The 15,013-nt window shown below is 43.1% G+C and overlaps 1 protein-coding gene across 10 annotated transcripts in view; it reads left to right on the top strand.

The window, feature by feature from the left end:
- The first annotated feature begins 1,066 nt into the window (after nucleotides 1-1,066).
- The window catches only part of LOC139383506 (G patch domain-containing protein 2-like), a 39,155-nt gene continuing 25,208 nt past the window's right edge, over nucleotides 1,067-15,013 (top strand). For 4 of the 10 annotated variants that reach the window (XR_011628738.1, XM_071128064.1, XM_071128068.1 and 1 more), the window contains exons 1-3: nucleotides 1,067-1,108; nucleotides 2,136-2,825; nucleotides 13,087-13,148. Coding sequence is in view for 8 of the 10 variants with exons in the window: in XM_071128064.1 (XP_070984165.1) it covers nucleotides 2,140-2,825; nucleotides 13,087-13,148 (748 nt within the window). In the remaining 2 variants the exon portion in view is untranslated. Of the gene's footprint in view, nucleotides 1,140-2,135; nucleotides 2,826-13,086; nucleotides 13,149-15,013 lie in introns of all 10 variants that reach the window. The other 6 variants (XR_011628739.1, XM_071128067.1, XM_071128066.1 and 3 more) reach the window with 4 other exon arrangements.

The raw sequence follows: 15,013 nt of genomic DNA, 5'->3' as shown, positions 1-15,013 counted from the left end.
ATTTCTTAAGTCATCATGGTATGTCTAATAAATCTGTGTGTGTGTGTATTTAATGAAACTAACTCAAAAATATATTTGTTCTCATTTATTTCCCTGAGCCTCCATTGGCCCTTGAAATGCTCAGTCTGATTGTGTGGGTGTTCGGAAGCAAATTTGAAGATATTTACATATCTTCTGAATGGCTGTTAGGATGGTTAAGAGCCAACCTCCTTGCCCAGATGAACAGTCATTGGTCTATTATAATCAGATCACTTTGTGACACTTTGTGGCTAAAAATTCCATCCCACCTGAACAGCCTGAAATTCCAGGCATTTTTTTCAAACAGCTCCTACACAAAAAGGGCATTATCACCATGTTCACAATTTCAGTGTTATTTAGACCTCTTAATGTGAAAGAATACGTTTTTTAACTGCACTGCCCCTTTAAGCATAGTGCAGAGAGCTCAACTAAGGTAGCTTTTTTTATGGGTGGGATAAAGATCCTATCTGGGTTGTGGGATCCTTGGAACCTTATTGTTTAAAATGTAAACTTCAATGGGATAGAAACGCTCCAAGGATCCCAGATAGGATCCGAGGATCCGTTATATCCAATAACCGTTATATCCAAGCATACGTTATATCGAGGCAGAGTTTAGTATTGATAACTAGTCGCGCTATTTGCTAGCAACATGAGTCGATACTTGTAAAATGTACATTTAAAAAATGCATGACTGCACTGTACAACTGCGGTCCTCCCGCGATTTGCTTAAATTCATAATTTTAAGGAATACAGCCACCGATGTTTTCCTAATTTGTGTTGCTGAACTGGAAACATACTGACCTCCGAGATTCAATTGACAGAAGCGAGTTGAGCAACACAAATGAGGAAAACATCGGTGGCTGTTTTGGATAAAAGTGTTTTTTTAAGTATGAATTTCATCACCCCTGGGCAGCACCGCAGTTGTACAGGACACATTTAGCGCGACCAGCTTTCAATACTCCGCCTTGATAAAGAGAGCACAGACCGAAAAAGACAGCGGGGCGGAAATTACTTCATTCGTTTGGCAGCGGGGCGGAAGTACGTCTCATGTTTACAGCTGTGAAAACAAAACAAGCAGGAACTGCGACTGGTGAGTGGAAACAACAGCATCGTTACATAACGTAAGGATATCATTTCATTGAGAAACGGAGCATGTAATCTCAAACAGCGTTCTCATTTTAAGTGCAGTAACAACAATTGTGTCACGATACCGTTGTAAGCGATATCAAGGTTTCGCAACGATAATGTTTTGGTTTGTGGTTTTCTTAGCACATCTCGCTCCCCAGGCTAGGCCTATTGTTATCTAATTATCATGGTCAGTTTTAGAACGATAGAAGAAACAATCAAAATTGGTGAACGATATGAACTTTCTAGTTATTTGGAGTCTGCCGAAGTGCTGAAGGCTACACACAATATATTTTACATAATAGTTTAATTCCCCTGTCCAATTGGTCATATTCAGTCCTGATTATAGCCTTATGATCAAATTATCTCTTTCACTCTGTCTTCATGTTCTATTCAAAAGTGTTTCAGTAGAAGCAGTGCTGAAATAAAGAATGAGTTGTGAGTAGATTCATTCTGTAGGCTATGTAGTCACTGCTGTTACTATGCCTGGGTAGTGGATCGTGGAACGCTGTAGGTTGCCTGACAGAAAACAAACTGCACTAGAAGAGAAAATGATAGTTATTACTTTTTTTAAAAACTGAACAAAATCCTAGGTTCCATTTTAAACGATCAGTAAGCATTTTATAGAAAACCTAAGCACATGTCTGTGTGATACTTGTGGCAAAGTGCCAGATGCCAGACCTGCAAGTTTGTTTTATACAGTATGCTATAAATAAGTTGCATAGCATCTACATTGGCCCTATGAAAGGTGTATGAAGGCTGTATTAAGACTAACACAATTGTTGTTCAATTAGTTGAACAACACATCTTCATAGTCATGTGCATTATGCTTTAACAGTAGCTTCAGTAGTGTTGTAGTTGGCAGCAGCAGCAGCAGCATACACTGTCCTCTTATCCTGTCAACTTACACTATACTCAGTCTATTCATGTGCCAATCACATCTACAGTATACAGCTCCAGCTCACCAGTATTCCTCTCCCCCTGTCCCCCAGCAGCATGATGGATGAGCTGGTGCACGACCTGGTGTCAGCCCTGGAGCAGACCTCCGAGCAGACCAAGCTAGAGGAGCTCTGGGAGGAGATGGTTCTGAGTCCTCTGCAACAGCGCAGGCAGATCCGACGGCGCCGGGGACGTAAACGCCGTTGTGACTCCTCTCTCCACCCCTTGGAGCACAGCCGTTGCCTCAGTGAGGCCTCCGAGTCCAGCCTGGACGAAGCAGCCAAGGATTGCCGGGAGAATGCTGCCCCGGCCCCCTCCGCCGCCAACTACAGCGACTCAGACGACATGGTAATGGCCAAGCGCTGGCCCTCCTGCTCCAGCAACAGCTACGCCATCAAGACCAAGCAGCACTCCTGGCCTGAGTCAGACTCCTTCACAGAGAACACCCCGGGACGGCCACTCAGGAGGAGGCGGAAGGTCAAACGCATGACCTCTGATGTGACGGTCAGCCTGCAGCAGAAGTTGACGGTGTCAGGGGTGGATGGCGAGCGGGGCGGAAACCACAGGTTGTCCAAAAAGCAGCGTCTGTCCAGGCTGAAGAAGGGCGCTGGAGGCTGGGTGGGAGTGGACAGAGAGGCTGATGGAGTGGGCCTCAGGGCAGAGGAGTGCTGGAAGGATAAGATCCCATTGGTCCTGGAGGCCAAGGAGCAACGAGAGGCTTCTGATGAGAATATGTCTGAAGGGTAATGTTCTAAACATCCATTTTATTTTTGTGTGAGAAAATATCAAGTTTGGCAGGACAATAATATAACATCTAAAAGGATATCATATTTTAGGATAGTGATTTTTTTTTAAAAGTGTTTTCATTTGGCATTTCCTAAATATTACATAATATTTGCAACCTTTGCAATATTTACAATATAGCCTACAATTGTAAAATATGTTATTGCTGGCCTTTGTTGACACAGACCTAGTCAAACTACAAATCACCCCTAAATATCACGTTCCATTTACCCTTTGGGTGGTGAAGTTACTGAGGCAGTTTGGCCCGTAATATAAAAGTCATGGGCATAACTACTATCTGACAGAGGCAATTAAACACAGCGACATTTAAAATGATCTATACTGCCTGTCTACATCTAGTTGTCAATATTCAATGTGGCCCCATCTAAAACAAAAAGTGCATCACATTGATGCTTCTGCACCTTCAAGTATTTCATTGACATAAAAAATGAATGATATTCCCTTCTCCTGCTCATCTGCTCTCTCTCTCTGAGGTGATAAGTGGGGAGGGATCGCTGATACTGTGGCCGCAAGGCATCACTCAGCTCATTACTTTGCTGGGAGAAATTGTCACAAGTAAATAAGTCGCTTGGTGAGGTATTGATTTGTTTCAAAATAAATGTCTATATTATTCTTAATATTTGAAGCTATGTCTGTCCTGAGTTCAACTGAGTGCATTCCAATGTGTGCATAAAAAAAATAATATCTAAATTAGATATACTACTGTGACTGCCTATAAGTGACATTGGAACCAATCAATTACCATGCTGTCATATTAATTACAATAATGGGTTTACTAAATAGGCCTATTCAGTCCTGCCTGGACACTTTAGGGCTGAGCCAGTTTGACATAAAAATACACAGTGAATAATCTAACCTAACCTCTGCTATCCTCAACGGAGTGGAAATCATCATCAGTGTCTGTATACTACACTAGTAAGAAAATAGAAACTTGGACCGTGGAGGAATAGGCTAGTTCCATAGACGTCCCAAAGAAGTGCATAGTGCTGCCTGTGTGTAAAGCTGGTTGGTCTCTTCTCCCCAATGTCCCTCCCACTGCTAGACACCTGCCTCCACTGGGTATTCCCCTTGATGATCTCATTATCTATTGGCCCATATAAAAAACATGGAGAAGAAGTCTGTGGTAACCAATAATAGGGAGACAGAGGGCTTTACATCTTCTGGTTTAATTTGTCCTGACCTCCCTGGCCCCTCAACGGTACTTGTTTTCTTACTTTATGGAAAAATCAATAGCCGTTCTGACAGAAAACAGCTCGGGAGAAGAAATAAATGGGAACACCGTGGCACGCTGTCAATCATTTCTCACTTACACAACAGAAGGCTGCTGATTGCTGCTCAGTAGACTGCCGCTCTGTACTGAGGACTAAACAATCTCTGGGTTAAGTCCTGCTGGAGTCCAAGGAAATGGGAAAATGGTAGCAAGTGATGGGGGGTTGACAGTGGTACAACAGCCATATTTAGACACCAGGAAAAGCTATGCTCCATCCATCTGATGTTTTAGACTTCAGTTACTTCTTAAAATGTATTTGAACCCTTTTAGGTTTCAGTAGTCTCTCTCTGTTCGTTCCATTAACCTCTTCATATTCTGTGTTTGATCTCTTAAATGTCCTTTGCCTTAAGGTCACAGCTCATGCAGTATATGCACAGACCATAGCCTGCCTTTAGCCGCCCAAGTGCATTGGGAGCAGATGTTGGCAACTCCAGCTGGGCTCCACATCCTTGATTAGAGCAGCGTTGGCCTGCTGGCAGGATGGCCACCTGGTGCCCAGTCTGGCCCAGAGAGCAGGCCTCACCTGTGGGTGGAGGCAAACAGGGACACGGCCTTTGTCTACAGCTGTGGTGTTGGTACTGTTGGTGGTGTGTTCAACATGGACAACCTTTCCACCGGAAAGCACAAACCATTGTGCGTGCGTTTGTCACACTCCACACATTCACTTTCTAATTTGGATTTTTTGAAAACTCTACGAAGAGTTTTGGTTTAGAGCTGTATTCCATTTGCTGAAGTTCATTTTCATAAATCTCTGAGACTAATCCAATTACAGGAGCTCAGGGAGAGTGGGATAACCTTATATTCAAGACGCCCATGGAAGAGGGCATGGATTTGGATTGGGGCGGCTTGTTTGAAGAGCCAATGGAGCCATTGTTATCTGCGCTTTGCCCCCCTCTGTCTCTGTCCCCCCTCTGCTGAATTAGCCCAGGCTCAATAAATGGCGGCCGACCGGTAATCTCTGCGCAAACTGGTCTGCCTCTCCCAGGAGCCAGGGATTATATCCTAATGATTAGTCCTAATCTGGATACTGTGTTTTTGCTTCACCTCACTGGCTTGTCTGCAGACAATGGGGCCGTGTGGGGAACAGATTAGTTCAACCAGAAATGACTGAGGTTTGTCAGAAGGGAGCTTTTATTCCACACTGGAATGCAGTTGTCGTGTCTTCGAACACGGAACTGTCCTTGTCTTAATTGAGTGCCACCATGGTTGAAGGGAACATCAGTGTCAAGGCTTATTTAGTGATATGGAGCCTGATGCAAAGTACGTGAGAGTATTTCTCTGGGAAGAAGAAATGGGAGGCGTGTGCTTTGATTGCTTGGCTACCCAAACTCCTTGATCTGGCCAAAAGCTACACCAGACCCACGGACGTTAGTTTCTTCTCCGCAGTGAGTCTAGATTTGAGTACCTATCCAACGATTTCTAGAACGCAAACATTCTAACCATTCTGATTAGTCCCATAAACTGATGGGTTGGGCCAGAACACACGTGGGTAAAGCTGCATTTAGAAATTGGCTTTGATACTCTGATTGGTTAGAGATGATCCAATCGCTGATGACTTTGTTTTGTACAACACCCTTTATTTTGACGTCACCACAAACGACTTCAATGATGTCAATCTCAGACTGAGCAGTGGAAGAAAACAAGTTTGAGTCATCAGGCAAGTGTTTTGATGAGCTTTACCTGTAATTGATACTAACACAGGAATGATCCTTGTTCTCGCAAGTGCATTTGAAACAGGCTAAGTTTGACTAAAAGGTCTGTCAACTTTTCCTGACAAAGGTCATGGGAGGAGATGAAAGAGAGAGGTGTTTCTACTGGTCCCAAGAAAAATGGCAGCCTCAATTATTCATGGAATTAATTAGGCAGTACTTAATGGAAACGGTTTCACATTGGCTCAGGGCTGCTCCCAGCGACATCACATTACACCTTTAATACGGATAAATAGTTAATGTGTGGCTCTAATTAATTGTTTATACCTGTGATCTTTTTCAAACTTTGCTCCAAATCCCCCTATAGGAAACAAACCCATTTTTTAAACGCAGAAATGGAAGAAACTGTTGTACCGCTGCCATCTGTGAGCCATAACTTGTTTTTGATAAGGGTGCATATTTCAAAATGTTCCTCTATTATAGAGAAAGATAATTATTGTACATGTGTAACCTGTACTCAAAATATTCTCCTTAATTAAGACCATTTGGAAAGTATTCAGACCCCTTGACTTTTTCTCCACATTCTGTTACGGTACAGCCTTATTCTAAAATTGATTGAATAGTTTTTTTCCCCCTCAAAGAAAAAAGTTGAAATTTTTGCTAATTTATTTAAAATATAAAAACTGAAATATCACATTTACATAATTATTCAGACCCTTTACTCAGTACTTTGTTGAAGCACTTGTTGAAGCAGCTTGGCACACCTGTATTTGCAGTTTCTTCTATTCTTCTCTGCAGTTCCTCTCAAGCTCTGTCAGGTTGGATGGGGAGCGTTGCTGCACAGCTATATTCAGGTCTCTCCAGAGATGTTTGATCGGGGTCAAGTCCGGGGTCTGGCTAGTCAACTCAAGGATATTCAGAGACTTGTCCCGAAGCCACTCCTGCGTTGTCTTGGCTGTGTGCTTAGGGTCATTGTCCTGTTGGAAGGTGAACCTTCGCCCCAGTCTGAGGTCCTGAGCGCTCTGGAGCAGGTTTTCATCAAGTATTACTCTGTACTTTGCTCCGTTAATCTTTCCCTCGATCCTGACTAGTCTCCCAGTCCCTGCCGCTGAAAAACATCCCCACAGCATGATGCTGCCACCAACATGATTCATCGTAGGGATAGTGCCAAAGGACGTGACGCTTGTGTAGTGCCAGGACAACAAACATCACCAACAAACTAACATGGGCCAAGCACACCAAGACATTCGTGAAGCGGGCACTACAAAACCTATTCCCCCTCAGGAGACTGAAAAGATTTGGCTTGGGTCCTCAGATCCTCAAAAGGTTCTACAGCTGCACCATCGAGAGCATGACTGGTTGCATGACTGCATGGTATGGTAACTGCTCGGCCTCCAACCACAACTCCTACATGTACATACTACCTCAACTAACCGGTGCCCCCGCACATCGACTCTATATCGGCACCCCACTGTAAAAAAAAATAATCTGACCATATGACATTCTCCCAATCTTCTTCTGGATCATCCAAATGCTCTCTAGCAAACTTCAGACGGGCCTGGACATGTACTGGCTTAAGCAGGGGGACACGTCTGGCACTGCAGGATTTGAGTCCCTGGCGGCGTAGTGTGTTACTCACTAGGTCCCCCCGTGTGGTTCTGAGATTTTTGCTCACCGTTCTTGTGATCATTTTGACCCCACGGGGTGAGATCTTGCGTGGAGCCCCAGATCGAGGGAGATTATCAGTGGTCTTGTATGTCTTCCATTTCCTAATAATTGCTCCCACAGTTGATTTCTTCAAACCAAGTTGCTTACCTATTGCAGATTCAGTCTTCCCAGCCTGGTACAGGTCTACAATTTTGTTTCTGGTGTCCTTTGACAGCTCTTTGGTCTTGGCCATAGTAGAGTTTGGAGTGTGACTGTTTGAGGTTGTGGACAGGTGTATTTTATACTGATAACAAGTTCAAACAGGTGCCATTAATACAGGTAACGAGTGGAGGACAGAGCAGCCTCTTAAAGAAGAAGTTACAGGTCTGTGAGAGCCAGAAATCTTGCTTGTGTATATATATATATATATATCACACAGTGCCTTGCGAAAGTATTCGGCCCCCTTGAACTCTGCGACCTTTTGCCACATTTCAGGCTTCAAACATAAAGATATAAAACTGTATTTTTTTTGTGAAGAATCAACAACAAGTGGGACACAATCATGAAGTGGAATGACATTTATTGGATATTTCAAACTTTTTTAACAAATCCAAAACTGAAAAATTGGGCGTGCAAAATTATTCAGCCCCTTTACTTTCAATGCAGCAAACTCTCTCCAGAAGTTCAGTGAGGATCTCTGAATGATCCAATGTTGACCTAAATGACTAATGATGATAAATACAATCCACCTGTGTGTAATCAAGTCTCCGTATAAATGCACCTGCACTGTGATAGTCTCAGAGGTCCGTTAAAAGCGCAGAGAGCATCATGAAGAACAAGGAACACACCAGGCAGGTCCGAGATACTGTTGTGAAGAAGTTTAAAGCCGGATTTGGATACAAAAAGGTTTCCCAAGCTTTAAACATCCCAAGGAGCACTGTGCAAGCGATAATATTGAAATGGAAGGAGTATCAGACCACTGCAAATCTACCAAGACCTGGCCGTCCCTCTAAACTTTCAGCTCATACAAGGAGAAGACTGATCAGAGATGCAGCCAAGAGGCCCATGATCACTCTGGATGAACTGCAGAGATCTACAGCTGAGGTGGGAGACTCTGTCTATAGGACAACAATCAGTCGTATATTGCACAAATCTGGCCTTTATGGAAGAGTGGCAAGAAGAAAGCCATTTCTTAAAGATATCCATAAAAAGTATCGTTTAAAGTTTGCCACAAGCCACCTGGGAGACACACCAAACATGTGGAAGAAGGTGCTCTGGTCAGATGAAACCAAAATTGAACTTTTTGTCAACAATGCAAAACGTTATGTTTGGCGTAAAAGCAACACAGCTGATCACCCTGAACACACCATCCCCACTGTCAAACATTGTGGTGGCAGCATCATGGTTTGGGCCTGCTTTTCTTCAGCAGGGACAGGGAAGATGGTTAAAATTGATGGGAAGATGGATGGAGCCAAATACAGGACCATTCTGGAAGAAAACCTGATGGAGTCTGCAAAAGACCTGAGACTGGGACGGAGATTTGTCTTCCAACAAGACAATGATCCAAAACATAAAGCAAAATCTACAATGGAATGGTTCAAAAATAAACATATCCAGGTGTTAGAATGGCCAAGTCAAAGTCCAGACCTGAATCCAATCAAGAATCTGTGGAAAGAACTGAAAACTGCTGTTCACAAATGCTCTCCATCCAACCTCACTGAGCTCGAGCTGTTTTGCAAGGAGGAATGGGAAAAAATGTCAGTCTCTCGATGTGCAAAACTGATAGAGGCATACCCCAAGCGACTTACAGCTGTAATCGCAGCAAAAGGTGGCGCTACAAAGTATTAACTTAAGGGGGCTGAATAATTTTGCACGCCCAATTTTTCAGTTTTTGATTTGTAAAAAAAGTTTGAAATATCCAATAAATGTCGTTCCACTTCATGATTGTGTCCCACTTGTTGTTGATTCTTCACAAAAAAATACAGTTTTATATCTTTATGTTTGAAGCCTGAAATGTGGCAAAAGGTCGCAAAGTTCAAGGGGGCCGAATACTTTCGCAAGGCACTGTATATATATATATATATATATATACTGCTCAAAAAAATAAAGGGAACACTTAAACAACACAATGTAACTTCAAGTTAATCACACTTCTGTGAAATCAAACTGTCCACTTAGGAAGCAACACTGATTGACAATACATTTCACATGCTGTTGTGCAAATGGAATAGACAACAGGTGGAAATTATAGGCAATTAGCAAGACACCCCCAATAAAGGAGTGGTTCTGCAGGTGGTGCTTACAGCCCAACACCCTGCAGGACGTTTGGCATTTGCCAGAGAACACCGAGATTGGCAAATTCGGCCCTGGCGCCCTGTGCTCTTCACCGATGAAAGCAGGTTCACACTGAGCACATGTGACAGATGTGAACATGTGACAGACGAGAACGTTCTGCTGCCTGCAACATCCTCCAGCATGACCGGTTTGGCGTTGGGTCAGTCATGGTGTGGGGTGGCATTTCTTTGGGGGACCGCACAGCCCTCCATGTGCTCGCCAGAGGTAGCCTGACTGCCATTAGGTACCGAGATGAGATCCTCAGACCCCTTGTGAGACCATATGCTGGTGCGGTTGGCCCTGGGTTCCTCCTAATGCAAGACAATGCTAGACCTCATGTGGCTGGAGTGTGTCAGCAGTTCCTGCAAGAGGAAGGCATTGATGCTATGGACTGGCCCGCCCGTTCCCCTGACTTGAATCCAATTGAGCACATCTGGGACATCATGTCTCGCTCCATCCACCAACGCCACGTTGCACCACAGACTGTCCAGGAGTTGGCGGATGCTTTAGTGCAGGTCTGGGAGGAGATCCCCCAGGAGACCATCCGTCACCTCATCAGGAGCATGCCCAGGCGTTGTAGGGAGGTCATACAGGCACGTGAAGGCCACACACTACTGAGCCTCATTTTGACTTGTTTTAAGGACATTACATCAAAGTTGGATCAGCCTGTAGTGTGGTTTTCCACTTTAATTTTGAGTGTGACTCCAAATCCAGACCTCCATGGGTTGATAAATTTCGATTGATAATTTTTGTGTGATTTTGTTGTCAGCACATTCAACTATGTAAAGAAAAAAGTATTTAATAACAATATTTCATTCATTCAGATCTAGGATGTGTTATTTTAGTGTTCCCTTTATTTTTTTGAGCAGTGTATATATTTTTTACTGCTGCTCTTAAATTACTTGTATATCTTATTCTTATCCATATTTTTTGGAAACTGCACTGTTGGTTAGGGGCTCGTAAGTAAGCATTTCACTGTATTATATTCGGTGCATGTGACTAATAAAATTTGATTTCGTTTCAGACCAGAGAATGTTGTTTCTCATGGTTTGAGAGTCTTTAGGTGCCTTTTGCTAAACTCCAAGCAGGCTGTCATGTGCCTTTTACTGAGGAGTACCTTCCGTCTGGCCACTCTACCATAAAGGCCTGATTGGTAGAGGGCTGCAGAGATGGTTGTCCTTCTGGAAGGTTCTCCCATCTCCACAGAGGAACTCTGGAGTTGTGTCAGAGTTACCATCCTGATGGTAATTGGTCACCTTCCTGATCATGGCCCCTCTCCCCCGATTGCTCAGTTTGGCCGGGTGGCCAGCCCAAGGAAGACTCTTGGTAGTTCCAAACTTCTTCCATTTAAGAATAATGGAGGCCACTGTGTTCTTGGGGACCTTCAATGCTGCAGAAATGTTTTGTTACCCTTCCCCAGATCTGTGCCCCGACACAATCCTGTCTCGGAGCTCTATGGACAATTCCTTTGATCTCATGGCTTGGTTTTTGCTCTGACAGGCACTGTCCATGGTTGTAAACACATCTCAATGATGATCAATGGAAACAATTCTGTGCTCAACTTTCATAGCAAGTCTCGTAGAAAAGGATCTGAATACTTATGTAAATAAGGTATTTCTATTTTTATTTTTAATAAATTAGCCTGTTTTCGCTCTGTCATTATGAGTGATGAGGGGAATAAAGGGGAATTTTAAAAAATAACATTTTAGAATAAGGCGAAATGTGGAAAACGAAATGTGGAAAAAGGGAAGGTGTCTGAATATTTTCCGAATGCACTGTATATAATAGCGAGACAGAGACAGATAACTGAAAGAGCTATAGGATGAGTAACAATCATCCTGAAAGGGCTATTAGTGTTTATTATAGGGGCTGCTGCCTATAGCCAGGAGGATGCATGGTGAGGAGATATGCCCTCTACTGCTGTCGAACAGAGAGCCCTGCTCCAGATGCTCAGCCTTGTGTCCAGAGGTGGAGGACAGCTGAGTAGAGGCCTGGGGAACAAGGGTCTGGGGAAGGGGGTGGGGAGGGAGGGAGGGATGATCCTGGAGTTCTTGGCTAGGCCAGACGTCTTCCACATTCCCAGGAGAGGCCTGGTCCCTCTCACATCTGCTTCTTGGGTGTGTGAAGGGAGATGATGCTGGACCATCTGGCAGCAGCCTAGTCTGAGCCTGCCGTCACCGCCACGCCTGTGCAATATGGCAAAGAACCATATCAGCGTGTATCTGACCCCGCCAGTCTCTCTCCCTCGTCACCAAGGTCAACGCTGATCACCACAAAGCAAAATGCAATGCAAACAAGACCCTCAGACTTCCTCTGACCCAGTGGACAAATGGCCTCAAAGGACTGAGCATGGATGTTTGTGTTACAGTTGCTACTTGGCATGCTGTGAGAGAATTTAAGACTAAATCAGTGACCATCCATGGCAGTTTGATTGTAATAATCTAAAAAAGTGATACACAACAAAAAACGAAATATGTACACACATATTCATTCTTAAAATTCACAGAACACAGTTCAAAAATTTACTCCACTAATGTCCACTTCATTAAGACAATATTTTGTTTTAATATTTTTTTGTGTTAAACAAATAGTCCTGACTCCTGTGTGACCTTGGCGGGTCTATTTAGCTCCCAGCCCAAAGTGGCAGAGGTGTGACAGAGGCTGAGAGGCCCAGGGTGGGGTATGGGCCGGGGCAGAGGGGGGTGACACGGGGACGCCTGGGGGCATGGAGAGGGCCAGCCATGGAGCAGCCTGGGCTGGACCAGCCTTCAGAGCAGATGCTGGCCAGTTGTTGTGTGGAGGCACGTCCGCGGGTCCTGCTCACAGACTGAGAAGGCAGGAGAATCTGCCGCACTCCTGTCATCCTCCAGAACGCAGCACAGATTAGATTGGAGCTGACAGCGGAGGATATTCAATTAGATTGTGCATGTCACTCAGTGGCTTCGACCAGAGTCCTTCCCCATGCCTTTGTGTTGGGGATGGCAACCAGTGGGGAGAGCGCCCCTCCTCTTTTTGTGTCATTTTATATTTATGTTGACCTCTAGCTCGGGACTGATTCATTATTTTGTTATTGAATGTTGCATGTTAACATTTTTGGAGTGAGCTTGCACGTTTTTGCTTCACATTGTTCTATTTTCAAAGGCACAACCTTCTTTGACCCTAAAATGCACCCATTTTAAAATGATCCATCACAACATATTTATTTTTCTTGTTACACATCAGTATTATCACTACAAAAATACTGCTAAGTTCAACATGAAATGCATACTGACAATTATATTCTTCTTCCTCTGTTTGCAGTGAAACTAGCAGCATATGCAGCAGTGATCCTGGCCTCTTCACTAACGATGAGGGAAGACAAGGTATTCATGTTCAGCATAATATTTATTTCTCACTAGCTAGGTTTCCATCCAGTTGGCAACAGATTTTCATGCAGATATTGTAGAATTTGCATAAAGAAAATGTGTGCATTCTCTCACCAGTGGTGTGTTTCCAATAAATGGACTTATTGCAGATAAAAGTGAGTGTGTAATGACGTAGTGCACACAAAATCTACTTTTCATGTACTGAATAAAAATGTAAAGTTCAATATGTTTCCATCGCATTTTAAACTCTACGGATAGTTTTATCACAAACTGTTGCCTTAAATAGCAAATGTGCCTACTCTGGTCTCTGTAGCCAACAGCTCGCAGATGTAGGCTAGTCTACATGATGAGATTATTATGGATAATTGTTATTTGTCAAATGGCAGTCAAGCATCGATCCTCATGTCACCAGAATAAGACCGTCAATATTTATTGGAAAGGAGCATCAAGAGCCCCCTGTGAAGTTCATCATAAGTTATTTAATCTGTAGACTAATAAAATGTATGGTTTTCTGAATTGTAGTGGGAGAACCACACATCATATCATTGTGTGACTCCAAGTTTAGTTCGATATGTTGATTATTATACTGAGCAAAAATATAAACGCAACATGTACAAGTGTTGGTTTCATGAGCGAAATAAAAAATCCCAGAAATGTTCCATATGCACAAAAAGCTTATTTCTCTCCAATTTTGTGCACAAATTTGTTTACATCCTTGTTAGTGAGCATGTGTCCTTTGCCAAGATAATCCATCCACTTGACAGGTGTGGCATATCAAGAAGCTGATTAACCTCTCTGGGATATGTGGGACGCCTCGCCAACAGCCAGTGAAATTGCAGGGCGCCAAATTCAAACAACAGAAATCTCATAATTATAATTCTTCAAACATACAAGTATTATACACCATTTTAAAGATACACTTCATGTTAATCCTGCCACAGTGTCTGATTTCAAAAAGGCTTTACGACTAAAGCACACCTTGTGATTATGTTAGGTCAGCGCCTAGTCACAGAAAACCATACAGCCATTTTCCGAAGAAGGAGAGGTGTCACAAAAGACAGAGAAATAGCGTTAATATTAATCACTGAACTTTGATGATCTTCACCGGATGGCACTCCCAGGACTCCATGTTAGACAATAAATGTGTGTTTTGTTCGATAAAGTTTCTTTATATCCAAAAACCTAATTTGAAATTGGTGCGTTATGTTCAGAAATGCATTGTCTCAAACAAACATCCGGTGAAAGTGCAGAGAGCCACATCAAATTACAGAAATACTCATTCTAAACATTGATCTAAGATACAAGTGTTATACATACGATTATAGATAAACTTCTCCTTAATGCAACTGCTGTGTCAGATTTTAAAAAAACTTTACGGTAAAAGCACACCATGCAATTATGTTAGGTCAGCGCCAAGCCAGAAAAATATACCGCCATTTTCCAACCGAGGAGAGGCGTCACAAAACTCAGAAATAGCGTTATAAATATTCACTTACCTTTGATGATCTTCATCGGAGTGCACTCCCAGGCATCCCAGTTCAACAATAAATGTTAATTTTGTTCGATAAAGTCCATAATTTATGTCCAAATACCTCCTTTTTGTTCGCTCTTTTAGTCCAGTAATCCAAATTCACAACGCGCGAGCAAATCCAGACGAAAAGTCAGTTACATTACAGTTCGTAGAAACATGTCAAACGATGTATAGAATCAATATTTAGGATGTTTTTATTATAAATCTTCAATAATATTCCAACCGGACAATTCCTTTGTCTTTAGAAATGAAAGGGAACGCAGCTCGCGCGTGAGACTTAGCTTATGGCATTCTGCCAGACACCTGGTGTCCAGGCAACAGCTCTTATTCG

The sequence above is a fragment of the Oncorhynchus clarkii genome, chromosome 25, assembly GCF_045791955.1.
Source record: "Oncorhynchus clarkii lewisi isolate Uvic-CL-2024 chromosome 25, UVic_Ocla_1.0, whole genome shotgun sequence".
NCBI classification, from domain to species: domain Eukaryota; kingdom Metazoa; phylum Chordata; class Actinopteri; order Salmoniformes; family Salmonidae; genus Oncorhynchus; species Oncorhynchus clarkii.
The sequence above is the reverse complement of the archived record's forward strand: the minus strand, read 5'-3'. Positions and strand labels throughout refer to the sequence as shown.